This window comes from Tenebrio molitor, chromosome 3 (assembly GCF_963966145.1).
Source record: "Tenebrio molitor chromosome 3, icTenMoli1.1, whole genome shotgun sequence".
In the NCBI taxonomy this organism is placed as follows: Eukaryota; Metazoa; Arthropoda; class Insecta; order Coleoptera; family Tenebrionidae; genus Tenebrio; species Tenebrio molitor.
The window spans coordinates 4,044,184-4,068,110 of NC_091048.1; the positions used below are offsets into that span (position 1 = coordinate 4,044,184).

Genomic DNA, 23,927 nt, shown 5'->3' on the forward strand with positions numbered 1-23,927 from the left:
AGTGTCGGAGAAATAAATTGCGGCCACCAACAACGTTTGACTCATCATAGTGGGCGGTTGAGTAAACATAGTGATGAGCAGTAATAAACCTTTCCAAGTTTGTGAGATAGAGAATATGCGCATTGGTTTTTACGCAGATTGGACCTTTATAAATGGCGGCAAAGCCACTTCAAATATACTGCTTCCAGGAATTAAGGCATCACTAACATTTTCTGTAATAATCGAATAGTTTACACATCTACACACTGCACCCAAACTTGAATTAGGTTCGGATCTTTTGTAAAATTGTGCAACGCTATATTTGGTGTTTTGGAGTTGTTTTTGCACAAAGCAACACAGCATTTTGCAACCATTTTTCAACGCAAATAACACCATATGAATTCAAAAATGTTGCCTGTCAATTAGGAAATGTCAGAAGCAGGACAGAAGCATAAAACCTATAGTTGTTTTATACAACGTGTAACAGAAATAAGTACATTAATTTTAACTGGTAATTCTATTTACCATTTTGCCGAAAAACGATGTTTAATTCCAAAAAAAAATTGCAGAGATTTTTCATATATAATACCACGAGTAGTCCAAATTATGTCGAGAATCGCCCTCAAATGTCACATGATTTATATTGACAAATCACAACTCCGAATTGTTTGAACAGCAACCAATCACGATTTAATCAAGCGGATATAATTGACCTAGGGAAAAAAAATTTCGGGCGATTCTCTTCCGAATATACCTCGGGACAGATATATATCGCCAGAAATTTTTTCTTGCAGTCCAACACTCGTGTTTGTCGCTCAAAATTACCCTCGGGCTAGCGCCCTCGTGTAATTTTCTTGCTACAAACACTCGTGTGTGAGGACTGCTCGAAAAAATGTCCGGCAATATATCTGTCCCTTGGTATATTACATATGATAATTTTTCAAACTGGTCACGAATTATCAATTGTGCTTGGGAATGAATTCACGAGTGCGTCAGCACGAGTGAGATTACCAAGCACAATTGAATAAGTGAAACCAGTTTGAAAAATAGTCGACATAATTTGGACTACGAGTTGTATTCGGAAGACTATTCCATGAACCAACTTTGGCAATTTGGCAGCAAATCGGAAGAAGAAATTAACGCAGAAATCGAAGAAAATGTTTCCAACAACACAAAAAACACACGTAAGTCGATTTGGAAGCAATTCTCAAGGCTGCATTCATTTGTTAAAAATATTCGCTGCGATCACTCGTGGTATTACCGATACAATTTCCACGAGTGGGAATATTCGGTCCAATTTTTTGAAACCATGGTAACAAATGTGTAAAATTGTGTTTTTATTGGTCCATTTTTAACAAATGACAGGTGAATGGAATAGTCATATATTATACAACGAGAGGATTGAAAATTCTCGATTATACGAGACGTGTTGCCCGGAAACATCACGAGATCGTAGATCGAGTGGTGTTTCCGACAACACGTCGAGTAATCGAGAATTTTCCATCCTCGAGTTGTATACGGGTAGACTATATCATGAATAAAATAAATAAATAAACAGGTTCCCGAAACCGACTGGGCGCATTCAGTAGCAGAACGATTTAATGTGACGTTAATGTGACGGCTAGCGCAAAAATTTTTGTAAGTTAAGGCGGCGAGCGAAAATACAAAGGTTGGTATATTCGAATATACAAAGGTTCGTATATTCGAAATCGCCCTGGTTACTACAATAATCGCTGTAATACATGGTAACTAAAGAAAATCAAAGATTCTTATTGGTTTATAAAGTAATGAATAATATAGTCACTAAAATAACCCTACGCCACTAAATACTGCAATGGCTAATTGAGATCAGCGCTAATATGAAAAAAACATCCATTTTCATCCAGAAAACGTGTTTTAACGCCGAAATCGAAATTCAAATAAATCTACCCGTATAACAAAAAATCCACTTCGTAAGAATCTGATTGTTTCACGTTTTTAGGTAGCTTAGTTTTGGAGATATGAACGGTTTTAGGAAAATCTTTCCTATTTTTTTAAGCCACTACGCAACGTTTTTCGCCAAAATGGCAGAGAGAAAAGTTGTTCCTTTTGATGAGTTCTATTACCAGTTAAAATGAATGTACTTATTTCAGAAACACCCTGTATGCTTTGGCGGGTTTGTCTGCCTCACTGCATTCGGCAGCTAAACTACCAGCCGCAGCACATAAAACTTCATTTTTGCTCCTCATAACATAATATACTACAGCGTGATCAACAAGGACTGAAGTTGTTGGCAGCAAATGACAACAAAATATTCCCAAAGTATAAAAAAATTTTGTGCGTCAGTGTTGGCATTCGCTGCAAGTTGTTAATGTCAAAAAATTTAGGTTATGTTACGAGTTGGTAGTTTTAAAACATGATACGTACAAAACGACCAAAAACAGTATAAAAAGTAATTAGCCGTACTTAATTAAATGGCCCACTGTTTCGATATTCATAAAAGCGACACGCCGTGCCCGCATGCCCCTCCTGAGAAACAGAAACATAATGCAGGGATTGGATCCGGGAAAATTTGTAAGGGTGGAACTTTAATTTCTTCTTTAAAATGGTTAGGCAACTTCCATATGACAAGCCTGTAAAGTAAGGAAAAGGAATGACGGGATTTTTAATGGTAAGAATTATTAGGACCTGCATTAAACGTGCCCAACAAAGAACTTTGGATGCGTGTGTTTTAGATAAGAATCACACCTGTTTGGAGTGAAAGTTTTCGCACTGACTTTCGAGGGCTTTGTTCCATTCTCGACTACATCTTCTGTAAGTGTAGATGTTATACCAGTAGGTGTTGCCTTTTTCACATCACCGGTTTGTAAGTAACGTTGCACCAATCTCGTGCAATGCTGCCTAAACGCAACTAAGGTAACAACTGGCTCGGGGAACATTTGTTGAAATTAGTGAAATGCATCGTCCGTGCTCCGTGGAATACTGCCAACCGTTAGCAGCATCAAAATTTCCAGTCCGAAAGTACGCGATACCAATAAAAATGTCTTGCTCTAGTGTAAAAACCATTTTAATAAATAAATTGATACAAAAATGACACTTGATTTTGAAGTTTGAATTTACCCGTCAAAATTGACAACTGCAAATGTAATGCTACCAACTTCACTGAAATTTTCATCATGTTGTCATTGTTGCCAACAGCTTCAGTCCTTGTTGATCACTCTGTATTATAATGTTTATGGTGGAGTAGAAACGAAACGTAAAAATCGCAAGAATTTATTTCAAATTTTCTTATTTAACAATTAAATTTTGCATTAAACTAAAATTTGATTATTTAATGACTGTTCCAAGAATCATGAAGGTAAATGTTGTATTTTTTTGCCAAAAACTAAAAAATTCTTAACTTAAACTATATCTTTAATCTACACAAATTCGATTCCAATGTTGGTGTATTTCAGAAAATCTCGTGATTTGTATGTACCTACACGTAAGAGTAAACATAAATACGGCGATAAAAAGATAAAATTGTTCGACGTCGCAACATTATCTTTAAGTACGAAGAAAATCAGATGAAATTGTATTTTATGAAGGCAGTTCTTTATTTTTCAATTAAAATTAATTTGTAATCTTCTTATCACTTTTGATGTTAAATAGTTTCAAACAAAAAGTAGTGATTCGAACGTTCAAAAATGCTTCGGAAAATGTGTGTTAAGTGTTTGTATTATTTTAGATGAAAATAATGCATCAAACATTTTAGTTTGCTTTATGGAATTTTGATGATTTGTTTGGGAAAATCGAAGAGTGAAAATGATTTTTTTATTATTAGTAAATATTACAACGAGGAATATTTTTGTGTAACCAACACAACTTACGCGTTAAGTTGGACTACAATGGAAGCAGACGAAAAATTAGAACAAGGTACATATTGTAAAAAATTAAATCAGGTATCCTATTAATTTGAAAGGTATCGGGATAATATTAATATCAAACGAATAATTGCCAATGACTTAATCTTTAATTCACCTAGAGACTTGGCTCGTTTTAAGGCAGAGAATCAGGATCTTGGTTACATGCAATACCTTCTCTTAATATTGGTACTCTTTTAGATAACATTTCCTTCCAAGTTTATATTGGTTTAAGATTGGGTTGTAATCTTTGTACACCTCATATTTGCAAATTCAATGCGAAAGTTGACGAAATTGGCACCGGTCTTTAACTTCTATTCATGTGAATTCAACTTTAGAACCAAACGGACTGTCTCGGGATGACGGAAAACGCCCTGATGGGATGATTTTAGTACCGTGGATTAAAGGTCAACCTTTGGTTTGGGACGTTACTGTTGTAGATACACTACAAAATCAAAGAAATTCCCTTTCCAGAGGATTTTCCTTGCCATTCAACGTGGAAACGCTGCAAGCATTCGGGGCACTTTTCCAGATTCCGCATTATTATCGGAAATTTTTGTATTATAAAACAAAAATGTTATGTAATTATGTTATTAATATAAAGTTTAATTTAATGGACCAAACTAGAGACACTCAGCATTATTAACAATTTTATCGACGAACTGTTTGGCCCACATGAATTTATTACGTTGTTCGACAAAAGAACCTAATAAAGCAAGACCATGTCAAACATTAAAAACTTACTAATGCCACTATACTTAAGCAATCAATTTCAGAATCAACGTTTATACCGAAAAGAAATAACAACTCTTTCGATTGCCGTATTGAAGATGATCAAATAACTAAAAAATATTTTGCAAAGACTCCTTGGAACTTGACAAACTCGTTGGAAGCGAACCTTAACGAACTAATCGTGGATCAACGATGGGAAGGTAAGTCCATGTCGAATATAAAAATGTACGTAGTTGAAATGGATATGATTAATATTATTTAGAGATGAAAACTTATAAAACAGAATATGTTACTGATGATGGTACTCCTTTAAAATTTACTACAGTTTTGTCAACATTAAAATTTAACTTGAACATTCCCTTTTCAATACGCACTGAAAAAGAAGCTCACATTTTTCTTTGCGATGGAGAAGATCCGCACGAATCTAATTGTTATTGGTTCATGTTGCAAGCTTTCGATGGAAACGAAACTGCAATCCGAAAATGTTCAAAAAAATCTATACCTAAAATTAATAATGAATACCCGCAAGAAGAGTGCAAGAAAAAACAAGTTAATATATGGGTTGGTATTTACCTTCTGTATGTTCTATACTGATTTATAATGTATGGTATTTAGCATCCAGATATTCCAAGATTCCTTAACAGCACTCAATGGACGCACTTGAACCTTACCAAAAGAGCCGAAACATTAAGATTGCTTCAAAAGGATGGATACAAAAGCAGACAAATAATAGAATTTTCAGATAAAGAAGAAGTAATCAATGTAACTCATATGATAGTTCACAGCAAAATGGTGAACACATTATGGAAAATTCATCAAGGTAACAAAAATATTTTCTTTACAGAAGGAAAAATAGTATATGTACTATACACCAAAGTAGAGCTATATGGGACTTCTCTACTGTGGTGTACCGGGTGAGTCAAGTTTTATCGCCCGCACGATAAACCCTATTAAAAAATTAGTAAACATTACGAAACTTTAGGGTTACATTCCCTTGATATCAATCAATCAATTAATTTTTCCGTATCACTTCATTCAGAGCCATAAAATAAAATAAAATGATTTTGAGCAAAAAACTTTTTTTCCGTACACTCTCCTAATTCAAAGAACATATTTATGAAATTCGCATTAAAAAAAAAATCGTTTTTGAATTATTCCAATTTTAACATTAACAGCGAAAAATGACCAAGATTTACTACAGTGCCATAAATAAATATGTACCTCATTGTTGGGGTGAACAGCTGTTGAGAACTTTTCTAGTAATTTTTAAGTCCATAAAGGGTACCATAAATAACCCATGTCAACGTCTTTTGTGAAAGTGACCGCCTAATTTAATAATAAATCATAGCTAAATTTTGCACTTTAATATCAAATTCCATTTATTTCAAAAACCGGTGATGTTTTCATGATTTCAGTGACACCAAATTTTTCCTAAATGTTTGAAAGGACTCTCAGTGAAAATTTATGTAAATTAATCTAGTAGTTATTGAATTTGAAAATTTTACAGAATGTTCTACAGCGAGACAATCATTCCTGAATTTTTTGAGAATTTAACTTCGATGAGAAGTGGGTGTTTTCGCTCGGGCGGTAAAACTTGACTCACCCGGTATTTGTATAGGTACAGGCTGGACCATCGTATAACATATTCTCAATAAACCATATTTCTAATTATCCTAGAAATTTGAATTTTGCGGTCAATAATCTATACTGAAAGTACTACAACGTGAATTTTTAATTTTTTCAAATAGACGCTTCAAACGGCGCCAGGACGCAAAAAACATGAAAAAAAAATCAAAATTACTTAATTTTTTTTCAACTCCCTGGATTGAAAATACCACAGAGAACCCAATTAATTGCCTTAATAATTTTTGGTAGCAAAATGTGAGTAATTTATTACGACGAACCTCGATGGGTCATAATTCTTGATTGACAATGGTCGCTTACCACAAAAAACAAGCTGTAAATCATAACTGGCGGTACGGTCCTGGATTTGTAAGGTGCCAACGACTTATTGGAGACCCTTGTAAATCTAACTTGACTACCGTTTGATAATTTCCATCATTTTAAAATACTACCATAAAAATGCTACTACTTTGTTCGTAGATGTTAAATGCCGATTTAACTGAGTTTGAAACGGTCGAAAAAGTGGATTTTCGATCACGTTTTTTGTGAAAACTGTACGAGATGAATGATGCCAACTTTTGTATAATTAAAATCTACATTGCCCTGTAAGTGAGATTATAAGAAAAAAATCCGGATTGCTTTATTACTTTGATCAAAGTCAAATTTCGCATTTATTTTATTTTATAAAAAATGATTCGGCCATTTCGTACATCGAAAATTTAAGATTATGCCTTCTAAATTTCAATTTTTTTTTACAATGAAAAAAGGGTTTTATCCCAAATATGCTATACGATGGTCCACCTGTACCTGTCAATGTATGAGTCAATTGTGGTGTATTTCTTAAATTTTCTTAGCTGCAACCAAAAATACTAATTCCACTTACCACTTGATACTGTGTTCAATTTGAATAATAAATTTAATCAAAATTGCATTTTTGGGTACAAACGTCAAAATGACAATGTATGAAATTTAATCAGCAAAATGATACCGTAAAAAGAAAACTAACGTAAAAATTGTTCAACATGCATTCCATTTTGGAGTAAACACGCTTCAACCCTGTTTAGAAAGAACCTTTGAACGTGGCGTAATGTCTCCGGCGTTATGGCCATACACTCATCACGAATTCTTTGAGTTCTTCAATCGTAAGTACAGGTGTTTGGTAGACTCTTTCTTTTAATAAGCCCCACATGAAAAAAATCTAAAGGCGTTAAGTCCGGAGTCCGGGGTGCCAAAGGTTATTGGAAGGAAATTAGCCCTATACAAATGTTTGTAAAATTGTCATTTCTATGAAAATGGGGTGGGAGCCCATCTTGCTAGAACTACATACTTACGTTGGTGTCTTGTTCGTGTATTCAGATCCAACTCTTCCAACAATAAGGGCTCACTCATTTTGTAAAAAATGTAAATAAATAAAAAGTAAAATTATGCCTGTGATTTGGTACCTTTGTAGATACAGACCCGAAGCGACCATGGCATTTTTACTACATAGGTACCCCATACATGAGAAACATGTCCACTTTCTCATCGTTTGAGTCATAATATTATTTTAAAACTGTCAAGACAAAGTTGACAATTTTCAGATCAGTGCAACCGTGAATTAATGTTTTAATTTTTTTTTAAATTACAGATCTAGTGAATGCTGGAATTAGTATTTTTGGTTACATCAAAAACCATTTCAGAAATAAGCCACAATTGACTCATACTGTACAATGGCCGGCAAAAAAAAAACTAGCCATCATTTAAATGTCAGTGTCAAAATAGCTAGTTGTGTAAGCGCAAAGTGATACATTGTCACGTCGCGCGGCATTTTCTCGAAATCGACAATGTACATTTGCGCTCGCAACACACACAAGATTTTTTCTACAATCGCAACTATGACTACTACATATTATTTTATTTGGACCAAATCAATGTAATACCTACTTAAAATCAGAAACTAATTATTCACAATATTGACATTAAAAGTACAATAATTACTGTTTTTGAAAAGTAATCCATGCTCTGGAAGTGTGCATTCTGGTTCTTTTGCTGCACTGACAATTTCGGGAGGTGTACACGAAAACGCTTCCTCAACAGTTTTCCTTCCTTCTACAGGCTCTTGAGCAATGTTATTTGTAAAAACACAAAGAACACCGACACAAACTGACACAACAATTCTTTCTGTTTATTCGTTGTCAGTAGTCACATTAATTCCTTTTTGTATAATTCTGAAATAATTTTTGTTATTAATTAAAATGTGCTTCAATGACGAAAGGATCGATATGATATTGATATATGATGAGTTGTCAGTAGTTACATTAATTACTGGACACCTGATTTTAACAAAAGATTCGAAGAGCGAGCGTTTTGTACATTTTTTCGCGCGTGAGCGACAAAGTGACAGTCCTCGGAAAACGTCAACTTTGCGTTGTCAAATGCAAGCGCAAAGACCTACTTTCTACATCGATTGTAGAAAAAAGCATTAATTACACATTGTACAATTTTTTTCACTACTAGATACGTTAAAACCCGTTCTGATAATAATGATTAATAAAATTATTTTGTCGGATGCGACGATCCGAGTTGTCATTTCTTAACGGTTTGTAATGAAAATCGTCTGTTACCTATGAAATAAACGACAATCTATCGTTGCTCAAACTACCGTGTGAGCACAATTATTGTGTGAGTTGGCAGTAACTTCTGGTGACTTTTATGTCATATTCCAAGGAGAAAATAATTTTATTAAATAAAATATTACAAAAACCAAGACGTTTAAATTTGAAATGTATGCCAGCTGTCAATAATATGAATAAAACAAACGGAAATAGGCACAATTCATAGTCTTTCCATTTCATGTAATTTTTTTTATTGCCAACTGAAACCATTAATTACAGTCTTACAATCGTATTGTAATATGCACATTCCTAACCTTATACGAGGGCGGAAAGTTAACCATTCCTTTTTATCTTTACTTCCCTCTCTTGGTCAGTAATAGGCCACTTTCCGCCCTATTATAAGGTTTTTCCAGTGGCGTACCTACTTACTGAAAGTCGAAAAACAGTCCAAATGAAACTGCATCAAATTAATTGTTTATTTGCTAAAAATGTAATGTTGCGAATAAAATAGTAGACAAACCTCGGTGGGAATGTGTTTCATTCCTGTCGAGAGCTAAGATAGTTTACCAAGGCGTAGCCGAGGTATGTAATCTGCTATTATCTGTCAACTGGGCCAACGTAGAAAAACGAAACTTCACAGTGTTTCTACTACCTATTCAGAAAACTCCCGTGACATTTGCTGTCATTTGCAATTTTATATGTATATTTTTTAGTTTATTTCGCAAGTACTAACCACCTAATATTTTAATTGGCTGTACACTGACGGACAAAAAAATTGTCGCCAAAATATCTTTCATTATTTTTATTATGTAAAACATGCTTGCGGGCCTTCACAATAATATGTCATAAGCATAAGTGAAGTGGTTAACCTCAAAGTTAGAAGTATGATTTACATTAACGAAACATTAAATAAAATGACAGTGCCGTCAAATGAGTGACGACAATTTTTTTGTTTATCATTAATTATATCATTTTGGGAAGCTCGAAATGTCAAAAATGTTGTGAATGGGTTATATGACAAGTGATAACGCTAGACTATATTACTAGTAGTGATAAAAGATTTTTTTGTTCGACACTGTCAGAATTTGAGAATTTTCTCCTATGTGAACGGATTTTGATAAATGTGACAACTTGTCAAAACGAAACGTCAAGTTAATTTTAAAGATTTTAAGCGATTTGGAGCTTTTAAGGGGGCCGTCGAACAAAAAAACGTATTCAACTCGTTCTTGTGTAAATTGGACTCCTTTAGGCACTCGTGGGCCTTTAAAACGCTCGTTTCACTCGCGTTTTAATCTGGCCCACTCATACCAAAAAAGCCCAATTTACACACGAACTCGTTAAATAAATAACTATGTATTTTCATTTTTAGTTGAATTTATTTATACAAACGAAGAAACAGATAAAGTACAACTAGGACCTACTTTCTCTACGACGGAGGATTATATATGTGTGTCGATGTATCTGTTAATGTGCGATTCTTGCAAAGTAAAACTAACATTACTTGATGCCAATAATGTTAACGTAATTGAACAAGATTTCAATCAAATCGTAGTAAGTAATCTTAAGCCCAGTCTAACATAAAAACAGTTAGAAATTCATCTTAATTGATTTTAACGTTGATTTAATAAATAGTTCATTTTTAATTAAAATTTAAATGCAGCCAGTAATACCGGACGCACTCGAATTCCCGTCTGACTTACTTCTTGTCATAAAGTAATGCAAGAATTCCCGTCAGGTAATTATCAACTGATATAATCCATAACTCGAGTTCCCGTCAAGGGTAGAAGAACGCTTCAATCCCTTACTTACCTACCCTTCTAGCCGTTGCCAGGTACCATTGTTGTTTACCATTACATGGACCAAAAAAATTTTTTTTAAATTTTAAAAAGTTGCAAATACCGTGTAATCAACAATTAAATACTTAGATAAGGGGCGGCTGTGACTTTGATAGTGTCAGATTTTTCGTATCTAATAGCTAATAAACGTCAAACAACTGTCACTATTAACCAAATTTTAACGCAAAAATGGTTTTCACTTTAGAACATAGAAGATTCATCATTGAATCTTACTTTCGTAACAGTGCTTTCAATAACCAAGATTTTTTTTCTGACGGGAATTCGAGTCTAGAATTTGGGGTGCATTTTTACCTTGACAGGAATTCGTGTGCAGGATTAAAGGGCCTATGTCCAAGCCCAGGTATAAAATATTATGCTGACGGGAACTCGTGTGCACCGGTAATACCTACGTTATTCAGTAACACTCCTGGCATTATTGACAATTACTTGACAGTTCCTTTTTGTATAATTCTGAAATAATTTTTGTTATTAATTAAAATGTGCTTCAATGACGAAAGGATCGATATTATATTGATATATGATGAGTCAATTTTTTTAAATTAAAAAAAATATATTGTCGATTACTGTCATTTTTAAATTTTTTATAATTGAGACTTTTGTGAGGAATGTCCAAACCATACAAAACTTTAAAATAATTCATGTTTTTGGATCAAGTTATGAATGAAAAACGTATTGCTGGCTGCATTTAAATTTCGTTAGAGTTAGAAAGATATATGAATCAGTCTGTATAACCAATAGTGATGTATTATTAATGTTCGTCAATTAATTCATTTTGATAAATTGGACTGTACGGTACCTAAATGAAAGAGCTGACAAATATTTCTAGTCTTCAGAATGGAGAGAAATTAAGTTCATAAGCGAGTGCAAACAGTATCAACATAACTTAAAAATCTTAAAATTATTAGTATCAACAATTGGCGGCACAAGAGATCAACGATTCTGGGCAATCGACAGGGTTAGACTGTGTCAGAAGCAAGGTAAAGTAAAAAAATTCTGTATACAGGATTATTCACGTAAGATGACGAGCCCAACCAGGTAAAAATTCCACTCAAAATGCGATTTATAAAGCTATCTCGATCCTTATTACATTATCATAATGCACATAAAACATAGATAGCTTTTAACGTCAGCCTAATGAATGTCAAATTCTGCCAGAAAAATACCTCTCTCAACAAAGTGCGATGTAATTACATACAATAATAAGCAATTAAAGTCACAAAAGTAATGGGTAAGTAAGATCATGTCGGTTCTGTCATCCTTCGAAAACATTTTCAAATACATACTAATTATGAACGAAAAATGCAATGACAGATATACAGGGTCGTTATAAATGATTGTCCCATCGCAGTAGGCGTTGGTGACGTACATAGTTGAATGTGCCAGAAGCCTCATAACATGAGTGAGACTAGTATCGCCGATAGGTGGCGCTCCTGGCGGTAGTGTAAATCTGTCTAGTTTGTCTAAAGTTGCGAGGCTGACGCACATCCAAAAGTTGTGCGGGTTTTCAACGCCAACCGCAATGGGACAACCATTTATAATGACCCTGTACCTTTCAAACTAATAGAATACTTTCTTGGATCCTTGCTCTAATTTTTTAATACCAAAACACAACGTATGCTTTGTAAAATGTATTTTGGGTTGTATTTTTACCTGGTTAGGCTCGTCATCTTACATGAATAATCCTGTATAGTAGAACTACTAACATAAAATCACGTTTAGAGTTTCGAATGATTGGTTTAACCAAAAAAGGAATATGTCAACTGATGTCCGACAACAAGAAAATTATTGCACTCAGGGATCCATTACAAGTATCTGGTAAGAATTTGTTTGCAGACCAAGTAGTTCTTTTAATTTTCTCATGATTTCGCCGACAGAAAGTAAATGTCCTGAAAATACCATCGGAGAATTTTGTGTGCCCTGTGAATGGATTTATGAAAATTGCAAACAAATCAAAATTTGTGACAACGACAAGTGTGTGTGTTCCTCAGGATACGATATAAGGAGCAAAAATTGCTACTCCCGTAAAGTAATAAATGTTCATACAATTTCGCGTTGTTCAACATCTAAATTTCTAGGATGTGGTTATAGACAGTATGGTCATGGATGTAAAAAATCTTGTGGAAAATGCAACAATTTCTATTCCGACTGCAATAATATTGACGGAACTTGCTCCCCTTGTACTGACGGATTCAGCGGACCAACATGCGATATACGTATGTAAAATTAATATTCCATTCAAAAATAATCAACTTCTCTCTCAATCCAGCACCATCAATAATTTTCGCAAGACCTCCAGATGTTACTGATATAAAATATACAGAAGCAACCGTCCAGGTGACAGATTTTACATTGGAAAGTACATCTAATGAGACGGCTTCCGCTTACACAATTCAGTACAAAGTTGAGAAAGTCGTTTCAATATACATGGTGAAATCGATATACATCAGAATATTAAAACCCTAGAATCGTCAGATCATTTGTGAAAATCACGTGCATTCAGTTTTGCGCTTTACCTCCACATGAGGGCATAAATGCCATGTACTATTCCGGACACGGAATCTTGGCCACAACTGACATTTAACTGACAAATATGTGTGAACTGGCCTTTATTGAATATAGAATATAACCCAACTTTTGACTCGATAATGCCATTTCCCTGCTTTTTTGATATCACAAGATTCCGTGTCCGGAATGGTACAGTTTAAGCACAAAATTTAAGTGGGCCACTGATATCACGTTAGCAAAAATACTAATATAAAAAAGTTCTCTAGTGCAACGCAAAAAAGGCGCAAAAACTTTTTGATTTTTTCATTCATAGTATTCGTACACGTCTTTGCGGCTCTGTATATTTAAACTGTTTTTCGGTTATTTCATTCAAGTAAGGTCTCTTTCTGTTTTTAAAGCATTTTTGTGGCTATTCATGTTTCGATTTATTAGAGCTTCCAGAAGCGTCTCGTTCAGGATGAAATTAAGGTATATAAATTGGACTTTATGAATTTAAAATGTTTCACCACATTTTCGGTTTATGCACTTATTGAATATACTATGGTTTACATATTATGATGCATTACAAAATTCACCCTGTATTATTATACAAATACATTCATTTTACTACTTACGAGTATATTATAATATAAGTAGTAAAATGAATGTGTTTTTTTCACTAGTCGTAAGTTTGTCCAAGGAGGCTTGCCGAGTTGGACAATCCGACGTGTGAAAAAAACACTCATTGTACAGTTAATTTCAAAATTATAGAGTACACCTAATTTTCTACAGTGTAAAATGCACTTATATTTTTTGTCAATGAACAATGTCAATATTGACAAACAAAATGTCTAATCTAACCAAAAACGCGAAAGTGCTCATTCCTTCCAAATTAGAAAAGGGTGATCGATCCGGAGGGTAGCCCACTATTATAACATCGCGAAGACCACCGTGCAGAGGATAAAACAGACACTATTATGGTGTTCTAAAACATCAGCGACATTTTATGTTGTCAAACTTACCTAACCTATATAAAAAATATGACACTCAAATTTCAAAAAGGCATCTTTACATGTGGAAAAAACTGTAATAAATCGACTTCTTTATTTTTGAGGTGTACTAGATAATTTTGAAATTAACTGTACTACATACAGTTGGCTTCAAAAAAAAACGGGAAATGAAATTTGACCTAATGTGAATTGGAAATTTAATTTGTCAATTTATGTCAATTTGTATCTGTTTGACAGTTGTATTTCTGACACATAAGTGCAGTTTTTTAACCTAATTTCTAAAATGCCGTTTCAAACTATAAAAATTTAATAAAATCTGACAGAACTTTTTCTGACAGTTCCCGTTTTTTTTTGAAGCCAACCGTACACTGCGTTTTTTATTTCGCTGAACATACAACGTAAAATGGCTATGTTCGGTAAAATAAAAAACTCACGGTATATTATACGCTATTTTTTGCAATTTTGAATTAAAATAGCACAAATCGAACCCACAATAATTTGAAATACATTTCTTGACAAATTTTATTATATGCTGTTATGTTTTTTGGCATCTATAGTATGTACAGAATGTGATAACTTTGATGTCGAATTTAAAAATTATAAACGATTGTACAATGTAACTGAAATGGAAAAAGTAACAAAGTATCGTGTGTAAACATCTGTAATACTTTAACGATATAGTTAAAAAAGAATTAGTATGTATAGTGAAATTTACATGTATGTATTCTCGGTGAAGAAATAACTAATTTGCAGTATACGCAAATGTATCTGTATGTAGCAAAGATGAAATTTTCTGTTCAGAGAACCGTTGCATCTTTACATTAATATTATTTTAACGAAATATTTTAGGTGGCACCAAATAAAAATTCAAATTGGATCACACACAATTTTGTGTATCCTTTTAACATCCCATATGCAATAGTAATCAATAATTTAAAAGCCGACACAATTTATTTTGTGAGAGGCGTAATTATCATACGCCATCAATATGAAAAATACTATCTGGGATCGCATTTAAAATTTAAAGAATTCACCACCTATTGTGAAGGTATTCAAATATATTCAATATTTACAAATTTTCAATCCCATCATTTTAGAGATATCTTTAGACAACGTTGAAATAAAATCAACCAACATCACTGCATTCGTCTCCTTAAAAACTCGGGTAAATTTAATAATCTTTCACATGGCTAAATGAAAACTCTTATTTTTTACAGATAAAAAATACAGTGTGTAAATTGAAAAAATACCACATTTATTTACACGAAACTGGAAAACGTGGATCTTTTGATAATGCAGTTGTATATTTTGATGGATTAGATCCGTTCACACATTACACAATAATCTTCCAACGTAATACCGAGGACCACCAGAAGAAAAAGTTTCAAACAACAGAAGGAGGTATAGCGCCATAATAGTCGTTTCACTCGCGTTTTAAAATGGTCCACGCGTGCCAAAAAAGGCCCAATTTACACACGAACGAGTTGAATACAACGTTTTTTTGTTCGACGAGCCCCTTAAAGGCTCCAAATCGATAAAACCTTTAAAATTAGCTTGACGTTTCGTTTTGACAAGTTGTGACATTTATCAAAATCCGTTCACATAGGAGAAAATTCTCAAATACTGACAGTGTCGAACAAAAAAAATACTAACAGTGTCTAATCTCGCTTTATCGAAATCGATTTACAGTTCCACAACAAGTCTCAAATCTGAGAGTGGCCAATAAATCATCATCAACAATTTGCATAAAATGGGAAAAACCCTATTCCATTAACGGCGTTTTTAAACATTACATCGTTAAATATCGAGTAAGTTAGCCACGGCTGAAAAATACCGACGTTAACGAAAAATTATTCAGCACGTGTCGCACCTCGCGTGCAAGCAACAACCAACAACTCCATCGGCGGAGCATACTCTGAGAGTCACCGAAACTTCAACAACAATAAAAGATTTAATTCCATATTCGAGATACTCGATTTCCGTGTTTACCGAAAACACAAAATTAAAAGGACTTCCGTCAGAATTTTTGGAAGAAACGTTACCCGCAGACGAAATCGCATTTGAAGAGATACCAGAGGTGACAGTTACTCCCGGCACGCGTGGGGTTAATATTAAATTGTCACGTAATTGCGAAAAAATTCGAGGACAATTTGTGGTGAATACGACCGTCATTTGTATCAACGAATGGTGTAAGAACCAAAACAGAACTCCTAAAACAACAAACCATTATGTGTCAGACCAGATAATTACGCTAGATGAGTTAACTCCATTTTCAGACTACAGCTTGGATCTGATATTTTGTAGAAGTTATACGAATTGCGAAGGTAACATAAAGAGAGAAACCTTTAGAACAAAACCAACAGGTAATTAATTGTTCTTTCAGACTGTAAACAAAAACTAATCGAATGTATTCGTTTTCAGTTCCCAATGCGGTCAGTGATTTGTTGGTTTATACCAAAAACGAAAGTTCAGCTTCGCTCAGATGGAAACCACCTGACCCACCAAATGGGCTTTTACAGAAATATCAAATTAAATATGATAACGCATATTTGAATGAACACAGATCTAAAAAGGAATTTGAAACGACATCCTGCAAATTATGGTCAGATTTTCATTGTGTCACAGTGTCCAATTTGCAACGTGGCGTAAAATACACATTTCAAGTACGTAATTTAAATTTATTAGAAGCAGTAGTATTAAAATTATTATTAATGTATAGGTGAATGGCAAAAATGAAGATGTTTCAGAACTTGGACCTGCAATTTCCACTAACACAACAACAGAAATAGGTCGGCATTAAAATACACTTTTAAATTTTCTAATTCCGGAGATTATGTAAAATCTTTTCCAGAACCATCACGCGAGCCTTACGATTTAAACATCACTTGGACGATTAATAATGACCTAATATTGCAATGGAAACATCCGAACGAATCTAACGGTCCAATTAAATATTTTAATATCATTTTAAACGGTGGAGAAACAAACAAGATCGAAAAGAATCTATCAATTACGAACGACATCTATTACCTAAATTATAATTTCAAAGTAAATACAAAACTATGCTTCATACCTACCAGTACGTATTATGCAAACTGATCGTTTCTAGATAAATTCCACTGAAATGTTTCCTTCTACCCTATACACCTTTGGAGTGTCTGCATTCAACAGTTTCCCCGGTCATTATGTTTACAAAACAGACACAAGTCCACCCGACATACCACTACTAAATGCTGATCCAGAAAGTGATAGTAAAAATAATACCATTACGCTGAAAATCTCGCTTCAAAAACCAAGAGGAAAAACTGACAACCGTCTTCTGTACATCTTAATACCAGATAAAAACAACCTCGATTCGGACAAATTCGAAAAATTTGGTTTAAAAAATGTCAAAATTGCAGCCAATTGCACTTTGGAGCCTTCAAAAACTAGTTTTAGCGTCAATATTGGTAACGCCTACCAATTCGACAATTGTTACCAGACAAATAATCTTTCACTAGAACCGGCAACTTTCTACAATATCACAATACTGTTATTGCACATTTTTCAAAACAAGAGCAGCCATAACATATATTCATTCATGTATAAGACACTAGATGGGCCTGTTCACTTCCAAAAAATTCTCTTGGGATTATTGGTGTTGCTATTGTTGATACCTGTGATAGGATATTTTTACGTGTAAGTTTAAATTTACGTACGTTGTCCTGTTTTATAAACATTTTCAGAAAGATCGCCAAGATATTAAAATCTCCGGTGAATTTGTTCAGACGAAACAACACTTGTAAGATTTTTTTATTAAAAAAGAAACTGTAATTAATTCATCGCTGTTTTAGCCCGATTTCCACCTGGAGTAAGTGTGCATCTACGGAAAATTTCGTTTTAATTTAATTTCACTTCCTAATTTGTATTTTTTTAGAATCAAAATGATGAAACGAGTACCACTGCTGACATTTATTCAAAAAAAGTCGAAGCTGGACAATTTTTAAACTATCTCAAAACGTGTATGAAAACCAAAGAACTCGAAAAGGAACATCAGGTGACAAAATTTACTGTTTACAGAATATTAGAATCAACTTCCACAATTTCAGATGATTTTAAATCGTCTTGCCAAAAGCACGTATGCAACGTTACATGGAGGTTCTTTGGAATATGTCGATGTGCAGTTCGCCAATGTAAGATACTTAGTATATTTTGCCATGACGGTAGAAATATGTTCGTAATTTTCAATAGGGACGTCTCGTCGAAAAAGGTTACGTAACTAGTACAATACCCAAGAAAAACGAAATTGACAGTTTTTGGAAGACAATTTGGGACGAGAATATTTATAATATAGTACTTTTTGACACTTGCCACATAAACGATCTGGTACGGGTCATACATATTTGTCTGTCACATTACACACCAACATTGTTTCTTGTAGAAAACATTTGAAAATTACTGGCCCGAATTTAACCAAGAAGTACACAGTTGCGATATCTCCATTCGCTGTGTTTTCGAAGAAACATTCGCCACTTACCAATGCAGAAGATTTATCATACATTATGAAAATCTGACTCGTCAGGTAAACTTCAAACTATACATCGTCCCTTCTAATAACCTGCTTGCAGGTAGATCAAATTCAGTTTTCTTTACTGTCGAACAAGAAAGTCCTTTATTTGTCACTGAATTACGCCGAATTTTTTAAGAAAGTATCGGAGATTCCTCTCGGTTGCAACTCACCTATTCTCGTTCACAGCAGGTTAGTCGCAGATTTGCAAATCGAATTTAATTTCAACAGTTCTTGTTCTTGCAGTTCGGGGATGCACGGCAGTACCTTCGCTCTGCTTTGTGACATTTGTCTTAGGACGTCTAAGAAGGACGGCGTCGTCGACGTTTTGGGGAATCTTGAAAGACTCACAGAATACAACACAAATTTTGTGATAGATTGTGACCATTATGTCCTGGCTCACCTGGTCGTCCTTGAGAATCTTCTTCGTGTCAACACCAGCATCAATTGCAATTCTCTCGATATGAGCAGAACCCACCTATTCACAGCAGACGAAACGGAAATACATTTGAGTCACTTGAAAGACACCTTGTGGATGGATGCGGCAACAAGAAGAGTGGAAAGAGACAGTAATGTTTATTTCCGAACCGTTTCTCCACGTAATCTTATGAAAAGCATTTGGTCATCCCAAGAAAGTATTATTTCTTTGTGTTTTAGTAGACGAGGGTAAAGTCTTTTTTGACGCTTGTACCTTGGATAAGGAAATTTCTCCGTGCTGGAATCAACTAGGTACCATCAGTGTTGACAGTTTCAGATGTCCTAATAAATTTTTGGTCATACCTCAGCCGACGTCGAAGACACTAAGTGCTATGTGGCATTTGGTTTTTAAGAAAAATATTTCACTCATTTTGTCGCTGAACGAAATTACTCCGTGGTCTACAGTGAGTCAGGTTGAAAGTAAAGATAAATCTTGTAGCAGTTGTATTGCAGAACGTTCCCTTTCTGTCAGGAAACAAAAAAGCAAAAATGTGTTCGAACGTGAAGGTCAAACCAAAACTCACCAGGGATTTTAGAAATTACGAGTGGACAACGCTCGAGTTGAGCAACAGAACGGTACCGGTTTGGGCAATTTTTAAAGAAACTTTGAAATGTTGAATCTACAATGAGCTGACTCTCACATTCACTGTATTTCTTTCAGAAAAAACAAATTGTTGAGATCCTGTCGATGACGACGTGGTCTGCTAAAACATCCTGTCCTCTGGATGTTTCAGATTTTGTAAATTTTTGTATCGCCGCTAACGACAGAATGAAAGGGTCTGGATCGGTGATGGTGACGTGTTGGTGCGTAAAAGTAATCGTGGGTTTGAACATTGTGTTCCAATATCTTTTTCAGTGATGGAGTTACGGCGTCGGGATTGTTTACGGCGATGTCTTATAACATGGAACTGATGAAAACGAACGGAATGTGCGATGTGTGCACGAGTGTCCGAACTGTTCGGCGTCATTGTCCTCAATTTGTGAACGACAAAGTAAACAACAGCGAAGGGAAACATTACTAAATTAATTACAATTTTTTCTCTTTCAGAAGCAGTACAGTTTCTTGGTAGAAGCTGCGCATCGTTATATTAATGAATGTAAATTGTATGAAGTAAGATACTCGTAAATATAATTTCATTATCATATTTTATTATTAGTTAAGAGCGCACATTTTTTACTTTCTTCGCAGACATGGGTTTTCATAGGTATTTAGATTTTGTTATTTAGGTAGTTATTGTCATTTCAATAAAATAATACAACAGATTTTGTAATTTTAGGCAGTTTTATTTTAGCAATAACTCCTTTGAAGAAATTTTCAACGGACTCATCGCACTCTACGAGTATGGTATAGTTTGTACAGCGAGAGATTGATTAACATAAAAAACACTAAATTCTATGTACAGAAAAAAGTACATAGCGCACGTAAAATTTGAAATATATCCTTCAAGCAGTAACATTTTTGCCCTGAGAGTATGCTCTAATTAATGTATTCTAGTGCATTTTGTAGTGTTGGGTTAATTTAATACAATTTAAAATCTCCCAGTCTCTCGCTGAACGAAGTATACCTACCTTCATTATTCGAATTAAACATGTTCTTACTAAATTTCGTAGTTATTAAAGAACCTTAACTCACTGATGATTTTTTGTGTCGAAATCTATAACTTATTCATTTTAGGTACACTATTGTTAAAAAGTTTAATAGAATCATTTGAAAAGTTTAATAATTAAATTCATTTTTCAATAGAATTTGTTCTTTTGCAACCGTGAACAAAAGAAGCGTCTTATAAAGCATAGTAATCAGATGCAGTAAAAAATCGTTATTTTTGTTTTCACATACCTATTTGGTACTGCAAATATTTGTTTAAAGTAAATATAAATATACTATGGTAAATATGAAAATATTGCCATGCGTACTTCAAGAATGTCTGCTTCCTTTGAAAATATTTAAAAAAATATATCGTTTCGTAAAGCGTAATCCAGATGTTGTAAGAAAATCGTTGTTCTGTTTTCAGATACAAACATTTAAGTCGGTAATTACTGTTTAAGTAAATATTAATACAAAATTAATATAAGGATTCTGAATGTTTCCTTTTGAGCGTTAACTTATATTGTTTATAAAAAGCAAAACATTTCTTTACCGACTTTTTCCAGGTTCTTATCCCGAACTTGACCTTCCCTATTCAGTGTTTCTTCCAAAGTCATCTCGCGACAATGTCTGTTCTGCACTATCTACTTCTGACACTTTCGATCGCATCCCTAAACGCCCTAGGTTTGTACCGACACTTTCTCTTTCAAACCTCACGTTTGCCCGCACCTAGATAAAGAATATGTCACTTGCGTTCTACCCATGCGGCCAACACAAGAACGAACCCAAGGTGTGCTGTTCGGAAGAGGTGCCCCATCATAAGAGCATCAAGAGTGAGTACAACAAACAGTCTGCTGTTAACCACCCCTTCACCCTCACTACTTTGCAGAACAACTGAACGAGCTGCCACCCTGCAAGGCCTCTTTTGCTTGCGTCAATCTCCCAGATTGTGTCCTTCTCATGTACTTGCTGGACCTGGAGAAACCCATCTCGCCGCGGGTCATAAAACTGATCGAGTCCCAGCAGTGCGGCATGGGCACCCTTTATCCCAAAGTGTGCTGCAAAGAGCTGGAGGAAGGACAAGAGATTTCTCTGTTTTCGCCGGCAACGGAAGACGGCATCAAGTTGCCATAGAGAAAATAAAATACTATAGAATGAAAAGTCCCTAATAAATTTTTGGAAAATCGTTTAGCGCACCCTCACCACACCGCAAGAGGGCGCAAACGTTTTAAAAAGTCAAAACTTTAAAATCAAAGTAATCTCAATAATCTAAAAATCAGTCAAAGCAGTGTCAATCTTTATGTCACTATCTTGTAATTCAAAATGAGGCTGTGTCACGTTCACAAATAATGTAGTACCGCTGCTAAGATTGCTAAATTTGTTGTTGAGAGAATCGTTTTCGTCGTCATAAAAGTATAAACTGACAGTTTTTGGCAATGAAATGGCATATAACATAACCTGATATTTAACTTTCTAAATGTGTGGTTATTCTAAATTTCACTAGATATCGCCACTTCATCTCGATCACATGACCAACTTCATTAAACTATGTTAATGAATTTCTTTTCTAGTACCACAAATTTCCCGAAGAACCTCAAACCATTTAGCTCTAACTCCACTGTCGCTGGGAAATTGAAATAAAGGTTTTTCAGAATTGCCACAAATAATGCATTTAATGAGCATTTTCAGAGTTTTTTGATTGACAAAATTTCAAATTTGACGGCAATTTTACCTTGATGTCTAACAAACAGATGGCACCACTTCATCACTATCCATAACATACTTTATACGAAGCGCATTTTAATGGAATTGGAATGGCCATAACGTAGTTTAATGAAGTTGGTCATGCAAGTTGATCATAGACAAAATAAGAACATATACCGGGTGATCAAGAAGGACTGTTTAAGTTGGCAGTACAATTGAGAAAAATTTTTAATTCGGTTATTTATAACACTGCAACTGGATATGTTTTGTTGGTTTATTTGACAAATATCTGATATAGGTATAGCATTAACAACGACAAGCCACCAACAACCGGAAGTTACTCCTGTTATACGATTTAAAATACGATCCAGTGTTACCAACTTAAACAGTCCTTCTTGATCACCCCGTATAATGCATTCATTTTTGTAATGACCATGGCCAACTGTATCGATATACACTAGACGTGTATACATGGCCGTTTCAATTTCAAAATAAAAGTGTTCCTAGAAAGCAAACCATGCACTACCGTAAAGTAGCGACATCTGTTGGATCCTTTCATAATAATTTTTTTAATTTGAAATTGTCAAATTGAACGTCACAAACGTCAGATTTTGGAAGTATTTTCTTACCTTTCTGTGCTCATTGTCAATTATAACATTTATTGTTCAGTTGATGATTGTCGTGTTTAGTTTCGTTGTGTTCATTTTAATTTATTAATTTCGAGTGACAAGCAAATTAACAGACAAATAACATACGACAACTAACCGTTACCTAACCAAGAATATAAATTTGACAAGTTGACGTACTCGTAGATTGAAGATTGGTTAAAATTATAGTCGTATGGCGTCGCTACTTTACGGGAAATTTCAATTGTTTCATCGGAATTTTTCTCTTATGGAGAAATTGCAAAATGAAACGGCCATGTATACACGTCTAGTGTATATCGATACAGTTGGCCATGGTAATGACGAACTAACTGGAACTTTTTTTTTGTTAAATTTTTTTACAAAATAAATGAAAATTCGACAGTTGGCAATGATTTAAATTGTCATATTATTGTCTTATTGTCTCTGCCAAAATTAACGAATTTCCAAAACGGAGTAAAGCATCAATAAGCAAGCAGACGAAGCAGCACATTTTAAAGGCTTTCAACAAAATAAAATAAATTAGATAAAGGAAACGTAAATACGAAAAGTGCAAAATTGTAGAAGTAGTGGTGGATGTTTTTTCGGTAAATCCTAATCTAAAATAAAACTCTCACTAAGTGCTGTACAGTCTTCAGCCCCAGAAGTATGTACAAAATTTTAAATGAAGAACAAGAACAAGGCTTATGGGAAACTTTAGCATCCATGACATATCCCCAATTATTGTTAATTTTGGTTGAAAATTCCGATTCGGAAAACAGCGACGATGACGAGGATGAGTAGCAAAATGCAAAATTATTTCATTGTTACGT

General features: G+C 34.3%; 1 protein-coding gene across 7 annotated transcripts; it reads left to right on the forward strand.

The window, feature by feature from the left end:
- Positions 1-1,015: 1,015 nt before the first annotated feature.
- On the forward strand, positions 1,016-20,454 carry LOC138126013 (receptor-type tyrosine-protein phosphatase U-like). Of its 7 annotated transcripts, none has more exons than XM_069041642.1 (33): positions 3,500-3,658; positions 3,713-3,873; positions 4,637-4,792; positions 4,855-5,153; positions 5,208-5,412; positions 10,179-10,360; positions 11,492-11,642; positions 12,385-12,480; positions 12,540-12,686; positions 12,741-12,878; positions 12,932-13,065; positions 15,009-15,207; positions 15,257-15,324; positions 15,377-15,560; positions 15,849-15,967; positions 16,018-16,522; positions 16,581-16,822; positions 16,879-16,948; positions 17,011-17,207; positions 17,269-17,837; positions 17,885-17,940; positions 17,993-18,009; positions 18,076-18,195; positions 18,248-18,331; positions 18,390-18,524; positions 18,580-18,720; positions 18,767-18,897; positions 18,952-19,304; positions 19,363-19,586; positions 19,636-19,764; positions 19,844-19,986; positions 20,039-20,174; positions 20,231-20,454. In XM_069041642.1, exons 1-33 carry the CDS (start codon positions 3,645-3,647, stop codon positions 20,306-20,308), a joined length of 5,583 nt encoding a protein of 1,860 aa, XP_068897743.1. In that variant the 5' UTR covers positions 3,500-3,644; the 3' UTR covers positions 20,309-20,454. The 7 variants fall into 7 exon arrangements, 6 of the variants coding, with proteins under 6 accessions (XP_068897747.1, XP_068897743.1, XP_068897745.1 ...); XM_069041644.1 differs by having other exon boundaries at positions 19,636-19,758; XM_069041643.1 differs by having other exon boundaries at positions 19,366-19,586.
- Positions 20,455-23,927: the final 3,473 nt, after the last annotated feature.

What these genes read in the sequence shown, in the direction of transcription:
- LOC138126013 (XM_069041642.1), top strand. An exon ending in TAACACAACAACAGAAATAG is followed by an intron (nt 16,949 to 17,010) that starts GTCGGCATTAAA and finishes AATCTTTTCCAG; the next exon opens with AACCATCACGCGAGCCTTAC. An exon ending in ACCTAAATTATAATTTCAAA is followed by an intron (nt 17,208 to 17,268) that starts GTAAATACAAAA and finishes GATCGTTTCTAG; the next exon opens with ATAAATTCCACTGAAATGTT.